This window comes from Seriola lalandi, unplaced genomic scaffold (genome assembly GCF_002814215.2).
Source record: "Seriola lalandi dorsalis isolate HSWRI2012SDOR001 ecotype SW California unplaced genomic scaffold, Sedor1 jcf7180002054855, whole genome shotgun sequence".
Lineage (NCBI taxonomy): Eukaryota > Metazoa > Chordata > Actinopteri > Carangiformes > Carangidae > Seriola > Seriola lalandi.
Window position 1 is genome coordinate 287,704 of NW_019525408.1, and position 15,924 is coordinate 303,627.

The 15,924-nt window shown below is 40.8% G+C and overlaps 1 protein-coding gene across 1 annotated transcript in view; it reads left to right on the forward strand.

Moving 5' to 3' along the window:
• Positions 1-155: 155 nt before the first annotated feature.
• The window catches only part of LOC111670478 (adenylate cyclase type 1-like), a 36,957-nt gene continuing 21,188 nt past the window's right edge, over positions 156-15,924 (forward strand). The window contains 4 exon segments of the mRNA XM_023427200.2: positions 156-1,103; positions 4,468-4,617; positions 5,042-5,160; positions 13,402-13,513. Of these exon segments, the coding sequence (XP_023282968.2) occupies positions 495-1,103; positions 4,468-4,617; positions 5,042-5,160; positions 13,402-13,513 (990 nt within the window). The 5' untranslated portion in view covers positions 156-494.

Here is a 15,924-nt window from a genome sequence, read left to right on the forward strand (position 1 = left end):
TATGGATGATGCATGCACTGTCCTGTTAGATGGGAGAGGGACGCTCTGCAGCCGCACCAGTCAAATCGTCTTGACTGTGTTGAGTAGCTGAGACCTGTCTTATCTTCACCTCATAATGCGCAGGCGTGATCCTATCTGAGCCCAGCAAAAAGCTGTTACCATCTGAACTAGACGTCGTGTGCGCGGCTCTTCATGTGGCGCTCCAGCCGATGCTTAAAAAATTGTATTTTTGATATATTTGTCTTACAGATCGCGTGCAAAGACAGCCCGGACATGAATGTTTCTTTGGAAGCTGATCTCACCGAACAACACAATCCAACCTGTGGATAGTGAGGAGCGCGTCTGTGGCCACCGGCCAGTCTCCGCTATCTGGGACGCTCTGCCTCCAGCCCGCTGTGCGCGTCTTTTTTTTCTCCCCACCGTTGGCTCCGGTCTGTGTCGGCGGGGGGATCCGGTGTTCCGTTTGACCTAAGCTGTGAGCAGGTATTCAGTTTATGAATGGCACTGGCATGGAGGAAATACCGTTTCAGAAAGTCAAAACCAGGCGGAAGAGAAGTCACTGCCCACCGGGCGTCCCTTTGACCACCATCGTGTGTGAGGACGAGTTCGACTGCAAGGAGCTCGAGTCCCTCTTCCAGAACTACAACCTGAAGCTGGAGCAGACGTCCACCCTCAAAGCCCTGGCCGTGCTCATCTTCATGTCCTCGACACTGGCCGTGGTGGAGTTGCTGTCCGGCCCCAGCCTCACCATCTCCAAGGGGTCCCATCCGGTCCACTGTGTCATCTTCGTCTCCCTGTTCATCGTAACTAATGTCAAGTACCTGCAAGTGACTCAGCTCCAACAGATTGTCAACCTGACGCTGCTCTTCGGCTTCACTTTCTCTTTCCTCTGCTGTCCCTTCTCCCTGGGCGCGATGGGGATGGAGCCGCCGACGTCCCCGGAGCAAGGCATGTGGCAGCTCATCCTGGTCACCTTCGTCGCCTACGCGCTCCTACCTGTGCGGACACTCTTGGCTGTTGTGTTTGGAATAATGGTCTCCATCTCGCATTTGATTGTGACTGCCACTTCAGTCACAGTGAAAACACAGAAACTGTGGAGATCGGTAAGTATATGCTACACACTATGATCACGGTGCCTTTAGTGTATCTATACTTCCCCTATTACTAGGCCTATAATCATCACCATAATACAACATCATCTACATCCAAATACACATCCAGCATAGTATAATATAACATGACATAGGCCCATGCAGTGAAACACACTATTTAGACTCCAGTTCAGCACCAAGGACAGCTCCCTGTGGTTAGACTTGATAGGATTTGCTCAGGCTTGGATCAAATTTGACAAAAGTGTAATTCTGCCACGACCTGTTTTGGTTGCAAAAAAAAAAAAGAAAAAAAGCTAGTTCATGTCAACTCAGCCATAAAGCACAATTTTAGATGTAGATGCTTGGTCCTAACTTGTGGTGGACAAACACAAAGTGAGACTGTGTGAATCTCTGCTTGAATACATATAAAGGTATCACCTGGAAGTGATTTTACATAGCTTATTGACAGTGTTTGTAAATTAGTACTAGATAGCTGTGATGATACATACCTGTAGGGCCAGAAAAAAGAAAACAAAGAAAGAAAGAGGGGGGAAAAAATGAATGTGCATAGCATTGTGTCTGCCCATGACTGTTTCCCTGGGGATATGATTCAGCCCTAAAGGAGCAGGCTGGGAATGAAGAACCAGAGTGACATCCTGCTAGCACCAGAAGTAGGGCAAATCGGAAGGACACATACACACACACACACACACACACCACACTTTCACCACACTATATGCTTCAGTTGTGAAAAAGAGGGCAAAGTCATGCATGTCATTTGAGAGCTGAAATGAAAATTGGTACACCTCTCCCTGCACATTTATATCTTTGTACCTTTTTCTGTCACAATGAATACACACACATAACACACACCCGTGCACGCTCACATTTCTGACTGTCATCAGGTGTGAGGCAAGAAGATATGTCACATCAGTCAAACCCTCCAGGGGTGATGGAACCTTTCTGCCTCCATGCAACATGTGACATGAAGATTGTGCATTTCTTGGGAAAAGGAAATTGAGATTTGATCAGTTCATCACGCCCTTGGATGATGACAGCTTATTTGCCGAGGAGATTGTTTTCCCTGTACGTAGGCTATGAGATACCTGCGTAGCCATGTGAAGGACAGTGTTAGCTGTACTACCAGAGATAGCTAATCCATTAAGCTTAGAGATGAGCTGCGTGGCATGACCCTGCGCAACCCAGGCTCGCACCAACCACCCACCTAGGTCCCAGGCACTCAGCCTACAGTACTGTCTGCTTTCATGGCTCAGTCTCTCTGAAATATCTTATTACTGAAGCGAATATGGAATATAACTTCAAAAATAGGTTATTACTAGTTCCCTATACAGCTGTGAGTCTTGTTGTCGTGTTCTGTAATAGCTGAACATGTTTTAAATGTTGTCTGCCAAGAATATAGACTCATTGGCATTAGTTGACAACCTTGCATGTCCATAAAGCTTGAACACCGAACACATTTTGCATTAGCACATTTACACCATTTAAATCCAATAATTGTAACGGAAACAAAGTAATCAATCTCAGGGAGCATGTCTTCCATTAACATCAAATGCAACAGTGATGACATGCATATTAAAAGAAAGCCCTGTATTTTCAAGTGTGTATGGCAATACGACGTTACAGGTATACAATGACACCTTGAAAAGTCAAGGCTATAATTTCCTCACTATGTAAAACTATGGGTGAGATACCTGCCAGAGAGAGTACAGTGCAATAAGGTCAGTAAGCTGGCAAGGCAAATTGAGGTTATCACCGCCGATAAGCAGAGGAGTGAGTGTCGTACACCACTTAACTCCGATGTCTACATGTACTCACTGGAGGCTACAAAGTAACTTGAGCGTCATTTGAACATGTTGATGCTTGCCAGCGCTTCTGCCAAGCACAAAGACTGACTACTGCTGCTGCCAAGACCAGTCTTTTCGAGGCAATCTATTATTCATTGGACTGGAAAACATGCCAGTGTGTGGTGTTGGATGTGTGTTAAGTTGAAAAAATAGTGTGTATATGATATGACATTTATGATGCAACATAAATGCCCTGAATGGACCGGATATTCCTTAAAGGTAAAGGATAATGTAATTTGTTATAGCTTTTCCTGAGGTCAAATCCACTGTAGAAAACACTAATGATGAATGGCCTAAGATATGAAGAGAATGAATTCCTTTATTTTTATGAATATATAATTATTGCCAGGGGTGACAGCTTGCTTGTGTGCGTGCTAGAGGTGAATATAGGACCTTGTTTGGTTTGTGTACAAAGTCATAGCCAGCCAACCTCGGTCATGTAGGAAAAAAAAAAAAGCTCTCTTTTCTTTGTGTCCTGCACAAGGTTGAAGCAGTCATGCTGCTGTGCATCTGATGTGACGGATGAACCAGAGCACGGATTCTCAAAAGTTTTAATGTCACAGACGCCCAAAATAGAGAAATATTATGCCCTGCCACCCTCTCACCCACCTCTCATATGTGGGGACGTTTGTTGGGCTTGACTTAGTTTCTATACATGTTCATGCATGTGGGAATCAAAGTGGTGTAAAGAAAAAATCTGTGATCAGAATAGTTATATATAGTCACTTCTAATGGGATTGTTATATATATGTATATACATAATTATATTTATAATGTGATAGTTTATAGTGAATTTATTTCGGTCAGCTCAATACTGAAAATCTAAGGTGCTTTCAAGCAGGTTTCAAGCAATTGTATGCAGCAGCTAACCACCCAGATACAGAACAGGCACACACACAATAGATAGGAAAAGACAGAGGGAACTCAAACGCAATTTATGACAAAACAAAAAATAATCTAAGACCGTACACAAAAACACATGAAATTTGTAATAAATACATTAATAAGTAAATATAAATATGAAAAAAAAACTATCTAAAAGATATACAAGGTACCGTGGCTGTAAAAAAAAAAAGCATAAAATCGTAAAATATGAGGAATTGAGAGGACAGATTTAATTCTACACTTAAACCTCTTTAGGGCCCATTCAATGTTCCTAAGGACCTTATATTTGAGACGCACTTTCACGTCGCAAATGTACATGCCTATGTGTATATACAGTACACATAAGAATGCATCGTGCACTAATACACAAAGACAAACATACAAATGTAGAATAACGAGCAAATGACATATCATGATTTGATTATGAAATTAATATGAAAATACAAATTCACTTTGTTCTCATAATTTTTAAGCACATAGAAACAGTAAAAACCAAACACAAGCTGGTAAACAGTCAGTACATTCACAGCAACTCTTAATTATTTCCTTATAGGCTACTGCATGTGTTTTTATCAACTCTACTGAAGAATTTAAACAACGTATCATGTTTTTTTTTCTGTTTGCAGTTGGTTGCCAACACAGTGCTGTTCACCAGTGTCAACCTGTCAGGGCTGTTTGTGCGCATCCTGACAGAACGAGCCCAGAGGAAGGCCTTCCTGCAGGCTCGCAACTGCATTGAAGAGAGACTCCGCATGGAGGATGAGAACGAGAAGCAGGTACAGGCACCCGTACACTGCTGAAACTATGGGTAAAATTAGATGTGTGTCTATGTCTTTTTTTTTATTCTTATTCCCCACTCTCTCTCTCTCTCTCTCTCTCTCTCTCTCTCTCTCTCTCTCTCTCTCTCTCTCTCTCTCTCTCTCTCCCTCTCGTGCTGAGAGTCATTTTGACACATTATTCATTTCTGTTATATTTCATACCTTTTTGTCTGGCACATTTCTTATCGCTACTAACACTTCGTCCTATGATAACTTTGCTGTGTTTGATTGTATAAATGTATATTTGAACTTATTTTATTTTTCTCTTTTTCTCCCTCTCTATCTCTTTACCACACACCTATGTACACACACACACACACACACACACACACACACACACACACACACACACACACACACACACACACACACACACACTCAGGAGCGCCTGCTAATGAGTCTGTTGCCCAGGAACGTAGCTATGGAGATGAAAGAGGATTTCCTGAAGCCCCCAGAAAGGATCTTTCACAAAATCTACATCCAGCGCCATGACAATGTCAGGTAGGATCCTCACATCAACCCACCACAGCTGTGAATCAGTCACAGTGATATTTAAAGTCCTCTTAGCTGTGAATTGAATTAACTAATTCTACTTTTAACAGTAGCATTTGGAGATACTCCATTCTCCTCATGGGATAATTTCCATCCGAAATAGTGGAATAAATGCTGTCTCAGTGAATTACAGCGCGTGCTATAAAAGAGCTGAATAACTTGACCAAACATGTCCTTTGGAAAGAGCACTGAAGGCTACACAATCTAGTGTGATCTGACCCAACAGCATCCTGAAACATTAACACAGCTCCAGGCTGCAAAAGCTGAAATATTTAATTCTTCACACTGAATATCAAGGGTTAGCCCCTGACTCACTTGTTTATTATCAGTTCAGATAACACTGAAATCATGACATAGATATATATGTATATAAAATACATTTTGGAGCAATGATAGAGTAGTGCTACATGAGATACAAGGAAATAATTCAACATCTACTGATATCAAGGTCATAATCTGATCATAGTTGTGTTGTGCTAAGGCTTATATGCCAGCGGCCAACTCCTGGGCCGTCACACTGCAGCAGCCCCCAGGAGCAACAAGGTTTTTGGAGTTAGGGTTCCTTCTAGGGAGGATGCAATGTTAAGTGAGAAGGAGATTCCTCTGGCACTTTTGTTGTGTCCTGCCTGGTTGTCAAGCTCCCAAGTGTTTGGGAGCAATGTGCTCTTCTTTTAAGTCATTACTTTTTGCTACAGATTAATGGCTGTTGAACCCCATGTTCACTGCAATAGGCGACAAATGGTTCCTCATTAATTGGCATGTGACCTATTTAACAATAGGCATTGTGTAACAAATGTCATTTCTGTACATATATTGAATTTCCAAAAAATGAAGTATATGTACATATAAAATAAAAACATAGATGTAAAAACTTGTATATAAAACCTATTAGAAATTGAAACTGTATGTCTAGCCTACACGTATCTTTATGTTTATGTATGTGGCTTATATTATATACATACAGTATGTTACATTGATATATATGCATCCCAAAGCCTGTCAATATATGTTGATATTAGCCTATATACAGTAGGGTCCAAAATTCTGAGACCACTTTGTCAGAATGGGAAGATAGACATGTTAAAAATTAATGAGAAATGAATAAGAAAACATATATAAGCATATAGAATTTTTATATGAATGTTGTTTTAAATACATTTACATATGTGAATTAAAATATATATTGTTAGTATATGTGCTTGCTACATGTTATATAATAAAAAATCATCATATATAAGTATATAAGTATTCAGAACCTTTAGCTAAGAAAAGTAGAAGTACCACAAAATAAAAGTGATGGTTATTGGTACTAGTTACAACTAACCTACTAATGCAAGTTAAAGTCCAGCATCCAAAATGTTATAAAGAACAATATTACCAGCAAAATGTGTCAAAAGTAAAATAATATGATATATATAGATAATGTGACTGATGCATTTACATTTAAGCCACATTTTAATGTCAAAGGCCAGTCAAAAGGGAGCTAATTTTCACTACTTAATATTCTACTGAGTAGTTTAACCCAACAGATTCTGTAGGTAACTACAGCTGTCACTTAAATATTGTAGTGGAGTAAAAAGTACCTGCCTCTAAAGTGAAGTGAAATGGAAGTATGAAGTTGCATCAAATGGAAATACTCCAGTTATGTACATATACCTCCGATTTTTGCTCAAGCACAGTGCTTGGTTACAATCCACCAGTGCAAATTTGTATCTTGCTCCTGCACCTCTTTCCCTCCTGACTCCTGCAGGCGTAGTTAGCTGTGATTGACCATTTAACCCGTTGTCAGAAAAATGTAAACAGTAGGTTTGAAGACACCGACGTTCACTGTGCCATTCTCTGCAGTCTCTAAAGTCAGATTGCTTTAGTTCCTCTTCTCATCACACCTTGTTGGTCTGTGTCTCTTGCTGTATTGTTAAAGCCCCGTCATCATGTTCCAACATTTCCGTGTTCCCTTTTCTTATCTTCTCCTCTTCCTCCTTCCCTCTGTGTTCTCAGAGCAGCAGGGAGGCTTGAGCAGGAGAGTTTGCTTAGCCCCAGGATTAAGTTGCTACAGGGGATTAAATGCAATGGAGACTAAATTCTGGTTGCATAACGCTGTGTGTGTGTGTGTGTGTGTGTGTGTGTGTGTGTGTGTGTGTGTGTGTGTGTGTGTGTGTGTGTGTGCTTGCGGTGGTCAAATATGGACACATCTCAGTGGAGCTCTGCTGATTGCTTTTCTGCCTTGAACTCCTTCAGATAGCGCCACCCTTTGAGCGTGATCTAGACTGGATGCAGGCGTGATTTATGTGATTTGGGTGGACTGTAATTAGAAAGTAAACAGTGTGCAGCACAATTTACTCAGAGTTTTCTCCATTATGTTCTGAGACTGTGGGCAGTGTTTGATCTGATTAAAATCCAACCTGGGGGGATATTGTAGTAATCAGTCACTAAAAAAGGAATACGACTCCAAAAGTATCAAACCTAAAGCCACATACTGACGTAAACTTTCATTGATTAGGAGTTGAAGTAAGGTAACCGATATGATAATGATGATTCTTGAGCTGGAAACAGCAGTGATTTCTGTAAGGAAAGAACATTTTTAAAGCACCAGTAATTAAATATTTTCTTAATTTATCACGTCACCTATAATAGATTGCATTATTATTATTTAAATGATGAATAATGTGAAAACAGTGATGAATTATGAGCATGCACTGTTTAATATCACATTTGCTCTTTTAATTAAACAGCTTTCATATTTATCATCATTTATGGTTTAGGGCTCTCTTGAATGCAACATGCATTTTCGCTACTCTTTGTGTTTTTTTCAATTCTCAAGCATTTCCATCATGTTTATATCATTTAATTCCACCCCCTCCACCCCACCCCACACACACGCACAGTACAGTAAACATACACAAAATACTAGTTAAAGACAAATTCCCGTCAGTAAAGGCGCCTTACTGAGGAGATGTAAAAATAAAAATCTAAATTTCATAGATGACCTACTTGGGTCACTGACAGGAGGTCTCGTAATGTTTGCAGATGCTCATTCACTCCGAAGAAATTACAGTTCATCCCTCAAAAATACGTTGTAAGCACCTTTGGCTCTCTTCTGTGTTGCCCCCTTTGTTTGCCCCGACATCAGCACATCCACTGCCCACATACTGTCGCTCCAGTGGGGCCCATCCAAAGTTAACCCTTGAGTTGCCATGTGGCTTGTGTCTTCCGCTATGTGATTACATTTAAATCACATCTGCCAAAATAGCTGCAGAGTAAGGCCTTCCACAGAGGGAAACAGGAGATTAGCATAACTGGGGAGGGGGGTAACTTTCCTCGAATATATATGTGCCACTGGAGACGAAAAGATGGATGAGCATGTGAGAGGAGGTTGAATCAGACGATATGAGATATTAGCCAAGTTACCACAGGAATAATCATGTTTGTATTAACGTGGCTTACTCATGTGAACTGTAGCGCTTTTGTCTGCTGTAGATGATGAGTTGCGTGAGTCAGAGGCTTGAGTTGGGGATGAGCTTTCTGACCTGGAGCAGTGAGTATAGTACAGTAGGTGTGGTGGAGGAAAATGCTGAGTCTAGAGTAACTTATAGCCGCTGCCAAGAGTGCTGCATCGCTTTGTTTTGAAGATTTTGCCGGAGGACATTCAAAATCAGATACAGAAGTTCCCCCGATGAAATCCACAGTCTGCAACCTCTGTGCTTTTCAGTCGTCCAACTCATAAAAGCGCGAGTGGCTTTGAGGTTTGAGTTCACTCAATGAAAACTATTTTTAACACAGCTGCAAATTCCGTGTCAAATATCTACCTACACAAGTAGGTACAGCAACCTACCTACACAAAGTCCACTAGTTTACTTAAAGTGTTTGTGACTATAAATGCAGCTTAACACTTCAGATTTATATGTATGAATTTAAATCATGTTATGCAAGTAATGCTGTGCAGTTAAAAGTAAGCCCCAGATTTCAGTGATCTATGAACTGCATGTTCAGCACACACCCGACACTCATATTTATATTTGTCTTCATGATGTAGTTTGCCTGTCCTAGCACTCGTGGATACGGTTACTAATTACTGAATGAGCTTGTGTGTTCTCCTTTTGAATGCACATCCCTGGATTTATGTACCTCTGTGACATACTGAGCGGAACAAGTTGCATGTTGGTAAGGTAATTAATCATAAGCATTATTTATGAGCTGAATATACAGTTGCTAACAGGAACACTTGTGGCTTATTTTGAATTTGCCTTTGGACCTATATTACATGCTGATCTGTCACCACTAACGTGGTGCAGTGTTTACAGAGTGTGCCACCATAAATACATAACAATATAGATTCCTGTGTCTTTGTAAAGCTTGGACTGAGGTATCTTGTTCACGTTTTTCTATGGAGGACACTGATTTAAATAAGTCTTCCACATACTGCATCTTCAGTGGTGCATTAGAAAGCTGACCCGGGCTTTGTATGGAACACACACCACATGCCCTGTGGTGTGCATGTGGTTGAAATGAAGTAAACAAAGCCAAAAATAGCCGAGTTCCGTAAAAGATCACATGAGGTCATGAGATATTTGGCACCATGCACTCAGTGGGATGCTCCGCAGCACAAACATGGCAGGTTAATGCTTCATGCACAGGGACATGTAAAGTAGTAGCAAGAAAAATCTTTTTTCGTTTTTTTTCAGGAAATTTTCTGCCTTAATCCTCCTACAAAAACACAACCAAACCTTGCCTTTTTGAGGGATGTGGATATGAAAGTATTGTAGAATGTGGAGTTAAACAACTAGAAGGTCACTCAGAGAGCACAAACATCTGCCAAGGCCAATGTCAAACAAGATGCACCCGACTTCAGAGAAAAGAAATTCAAATTCATAAAATAATATCCACATCTGCCCCAAAATGTATGCCCCACCCCCCCCTCCACCACATTTGGTGCAAATCAGTTCAGTACTTTTTGCATAATCCTGCTGATAAACAAATGGACACGAGTGAAAACATAACCTCCTTGGCAGAGGTAAAAAAATATCTTGCAAAAGAGCACTTGAATTAAAAGCATGCAGTCATCATGAGAATGTAGAAATGCCACAGTCTGCTGCTTCCACACACATAACATGAATCAAACATGAACTGAGACACACAGTATGTCACTTTGCAGGAGTCTGTTAGCAGCCATAGTAGGGATTGTTCTAAAAAGTGTGTAGAAGGCTAAACTATCACACCAGAGAGAGACACAATATAAAGTAACTCTACTACTCCAGGCAGACGTTGTAGTCGTTCAAAACCAGGCATCTGAAAGAATCAGCCGAGCCCTTTTATAGCGATATTTGGGGTCTCTGTTGACTCTTTACATTTTAATTCCTCACAGTTAGACATATTAGCCTTAACCTGTCTTTTAGCAAGACGACGTATTTTACTCTCATGGAAATCTCCTAAGGCTCCATCTATTTCTCTGTTGCTTATGGATGTCATGTATTTTCTTAAAATAGAACAGATAATGTTCTCTGTGAAAGGCACCTCAGCAGAATTCTTTCATAAATGGAACTCTTTCAAAAAATACTTCAGCTCCCTGACTGGGGGTCTCACCGCCGCTACCGCCACCCTACACTCCCGACCCAACCCGATTTCTTTCACTTATTCCATATTTATTTATTTTTTCTTAGGCTCTTTATATAATTTTCCTGTTGTATTTTCTATATAATTGGTATATTTATTTATACATTATAATTTATTATTATTTATTAGTATATTATTATTTGTGTTATTTTCTATACAGAGATTGTGTTTGTGTATGCTTGACCTCAAGGCCTTCTTTGAGGGCCTGGGGGATGTTCCTGCTAAAAAAAAAAAAAAAAAAAAAAAAAGTCAGAATCTGATAATCTGCATTGTTAGTCGTAAGGAAAATTAGTCCGCTATGGATAATAGCCACCTGTCTATATAAAGATACGAGTCAATGAGTGATCAGCTTCAAATCTAACAACATGATTTCATAGCGTAGCTTGCAGCCTTCCTCTCTTCACTCAGCTGCTCTGCTCTGTTAAGTATGACATTTGTATTCGCAATAAAGAAAACTGGTTTCTTGTGAGAAGCTGAATGAATTAAAGACTGGGATTCTGACAAAAATAAAAGTAGTGGTAGTTCAAATCAGTGGGACAGTGATGTGATGATTCATTTTACATTTCAGTCCAGTTTAGGTTTGATGAAAGGTGGTTAATTCAAAACAATTTACAAGAAAAAACAGAAACTGTTTCGAGTCCAGAGCAAGTCATGAAACTGAATTTGTTTTGTAAGTTTGAGGGATAAATAACTGGGCATGTGTTGTGTAGGCTGATCAGTCAAAATCAATTGGTTGTTTATCCAGCTCTTTGCTCTATTGTTGGGTAATTCACTGCACAAATGAAAGATTCTTCAAATGTATCCATGCTGTGATTACGTGTTTAATTTTTGCCCACGGATCTGAAATATATTATTGCATCAAGTGCAGCCTTTTTCAGAGTTTTAGCGAATTCAACTTTAAGTGTTTACACTAACACAGTATTTAACGTTCCAAATATTTGTCACCCACAGATGGTTGCCAATTAAAACATTCACACAATTTGAATCCATCGCCGCTCATTACGGTGACATCTGTGAGACAACAAAATGACATTTAGCAGCTCCCCCTTAGAGATCCAGCACTCTGTCACATTGTGAAAACTCCAGCCCACATGAAGACGGCAGTCTGCCGTCAGTGCGAGAGCCGCAGACATTCAAGTTGTTCAGGACAGTCAGAGTTTGATGAGTAATCCCCTTCACACCCTCTGTTGGCACACAGCACTCAGGGCAAATCCTTCACAGGAAAAGTTGCTGTTCTGCTCTGATGCAGATTGATAATGAGTCGGTCTCCCAGGGGAACGAGGACCATATTAAGAATTTTCAACACCAGTAACCTTTCCTCCCGGGGTGCATTGTCAAGCTATAATGAAACATGATGAGTAAGCACAAATCACATGCTTCAGGTATATAAAAAGTGGAAATAATGTTTGCCAACTCTTTAATGCAAAGATTGAAGTTGAGCCAATGTTTGAGATGTTCACACTCTTTGTGTAAAATGAAACGACAGCTGCGCAGAATTTTACATTTTTGTGGACATATTTGTGGAAACAGTGTCTCGGAGTCAGACCTCTGGGGCAATGGTGAACTGACATTTGAAGGCCAGCGTTGAAATTTCTGTGTTGTACTAGCGACTGGAGCGCGCCATATCCCTGCAGTCTACGAATGTTGATACGAGACAGTGTTTCCCCATTTTAAATTTTTTGATTAAAGACATCTGACGCCTTGTGCTGTTTTTGTTAGTGTTAGCTGTCTCTCTTTCATGGTTTATTTCATGGTCCTGTGGTAGCGGCGGCCAATAATAATAAGACTGCGAAAACTACAGCTATGGGTAACGGGTAGTCCTGTAACCTCACTTCTCCATATGTTACACTCTCATTCATCCTCAAACTCACAGCAGGTTAACTGCCCGTGTCGCTGCTGGAACAGATACCAAATTACAATCTGTCAGGACCAAAGATTCTAGGTAGAAAAATGAATAAAAGTTCAATTTCTTCTTCTTGCTAATTCAAATTTTGAACGCATGAGTGAAAATGTCAAAACAAACAGCAATGATACAAACGTTGAATTACTTATAAGTTCAACTTTAATACCTCAAGCACTACCAGTCGTATAGGGCATACCAACTTTCTGGAGGGAATACAAGTTCACTTGGAGATAGTGACAGCAGCTTGATGGTTGCATTATATCCTAGAATGGCTCTTCTCCAGCTCCCTAACAGGACATGTCTCCACCTTGATCCCCGTGAGAATGCTCTGTGCTTCTATTTTGAGTCGCTCTGCTTGACTGTGCTGCCAGTCAGTTAGAGAATGGAACAGACTCTCTCTCTCTCTCTCTCTCTCTTTCTCTCTCTCTGTTTTATTTTTTTTTTTTTCCTGCTGCAGGTCATTAATTTGAATGTTTGATTAGTTCGCCGCAAACACATTATCCAACGAGAATGTATGAATTGACTTTGGCTCGGTGCTTCCTAAATACCATTTTAAACAAATTCCTGAAAGCTAATATGATCAGGCACCCAATAATCTTGTTTCGTTGATACAGTATAACATGCTGCTATAAATAACCTGCATTGACTCAATGGCGTCTTTTCTCTCTCTGTTACAGCATCCTGTTTGCAGATATAGTTGGTTTCACCAGCCTGGCCTCCCAGTGTACAGCCCAGGAGCTGGTTAAACTACTAAATGAGCTTTTTGGAAAGTTTGATGAGCTTGCCACGGTGAGTCTGCTTCCCTTTCTTGAACAAATATCCCTCAATTACAGTCATTGTTGGCATAAAAAGCTGCTCATTTTCCCTGTGTGTACACAAACCTTGACACCGCAAGGCTGTGTGTGTGTGTGTGTGTGTGTGTGTGTGTGTGTGTGTGTGTGTGTGTGTGTGTGTGTGTGTGTGTCCTGCTTTGGCCACAGGCTGCTGGCACATGCCACTGTTGTACCAGCTTAGCATGATGTCACAGTGAATACTGGAAGCCCATATGATGCTTAATATGATTATCCGCCGCTTCATTTGAGGAAGAGTTGACAGACCTTTTTAATCTAGGCCAGATTTACCCAGGGCTAAACCTCGCCACCACTCTGGTTGTGTGAATGAACTGAATGAAAGCGACCACTGAGTTGCACTCGTCCCAATCACACTTGGTTGGCATGTGGAAAAGATTTCAGCTTCCCCATCTGTCAATATTTCACTCTTTCTTGATTTTCCATGCCGGAAATCCACTCAACTTTTGCTGCGAGTTTGACCGCTGCAGTTAAACTAGTCGCTTTGAAATATGACGTTGTCAGTACTGGTGTTACAAAAAATCTTCTTCAGGAGCTTTTACTATAAGTCTTATGGATCAGAATAAACACAATGTTTACAAAAAAAAAAAAAGTATTCTTCCTTCTCCTGTGGTGTGAGTTTGGCTGACGCATGCAGTATATTTGTTTGGTGAGAAGGTCCTGAGCCCCCGCAGATCACCCTGCCACAGCCTTATCTACATGTAATCTGGCCTCTATTACTTACACTAGGCACATGCCCTTGTCAAATCCATTAATCCATAGGATTACAACTAACCCTTTTTTGCTTTCATAGAAGGTTTTACTTGGCTGTGTTAAGAGCTTCTATTTTTAACTTGTTTGTTTACACTGCACAAAATTAGAACTGGCTAAAAAAGAGAGTGCTTCTCATTTGACTTGTTATTGTCAAATAATCGTCATTGCCTTTCCAATTAAAGGTGGATCAGTTGCTTTACCTGGCTGTTGCAGTTTAGTATGTCAGCCACAGTCCGTCTTTATCTTATGGAAAGTTGCATTTTACGATGATTCCATGCCTTACAATACACACACACACACACACACACACACACACACACACACACACACACACACACACACACACACACACTCACTCACTTATAAGTCAAGTCATTGCAACAAGTCAATGCACTTTAATTCAAGGTTTTTTCCCTTTAATTTCAAAGTTGCTTTATTTAATTTAGCTTTGGATGATACAGTTTCACTTTCATCTCCCAAAGTCGTTTGGCTAGAAGAGACTCTGTCTTGAGCTACGTCAATTTTCTTGCTGTTGTGATTTGAGCTGTCTCATTCTTTGAGTTACAACTGAATAGATTGGTCTGATCTCCGCTTTGCTGCTGGCTGGGAGCCTCATATTACACTGAAAGGCTGTCCCCAGCCATGAAACTTGTCATCAAATGTTCTAGCCTTGCCCTGACCCAAAGCCCCACTCATTCTGATCCACTTTGGCAGGAAGTGGCAGTGCCAGTGACTCATAGTTGTGGTCACTGTGGGCACGCAGACTCTTCTCGTTCCATCCGAGGAGCGGGCGATGCCACATGGCCACTGGTTATCATCTCATAATACCATTCCAGCACCATCCCCACACCACCTGTCCACTCTTTGGACTTGTCAAGCTGCATGGGAAGTGGGCCAGGAACGCAGTGTTCTCCTAAAGTGCTGCTGATGTAGTAGACCAAGTTTCCTCTCCTCTCCTCTCCTCTCCTCTCCTCTCATATCTCCTCTCCTATCTCCTCTCCTCTCCTCTCCTCTCCTCCTCCTTTTATCCTCAAGTAGCTAACAGAGTCACACCAGTTTCTGAATTTCATACATAATCACCAAATGTAATCTTAGACAGTCACTGATGTTTTTGTGTTTGAGCATTTACAAACAGTGGGCCACTGTTCAACCTGATATCCATATCAGTCATCTTTAATGGTCACAAAGGAATGTGGTATTTCTGTCCACACATCCTGTGTCAGAGACAAGTGCTAATGAGAATTTCAAATTAATGTTAACTATTACAAATTTATATATATATATAGAACTTTTGTCATCATCTATGTGTTAGCACCCAAGTGACATTTATGTGGAGGTGTGTTTTTGGCCCACTGTGGAATGTAAGCTCCTAGCGCTGGTTTGGTCTCCACCAAGCAAAGCTTTTTTTCTTTTTTTTATGCCTACAAGATGAAAGCTCTGAGGCTGATATAAAACACAAAATTTGTGGGCTATAGAACCAAAAGCAAACCAAAACAATGAGCTAAAACACTTCTCTGTGGGTTCTTCTTCACGTGGGGTCCTGGGGTACAGTGTCAGGGATGTTCCCTGATCAACCCAAGAATTTGCCAATTTCCTACT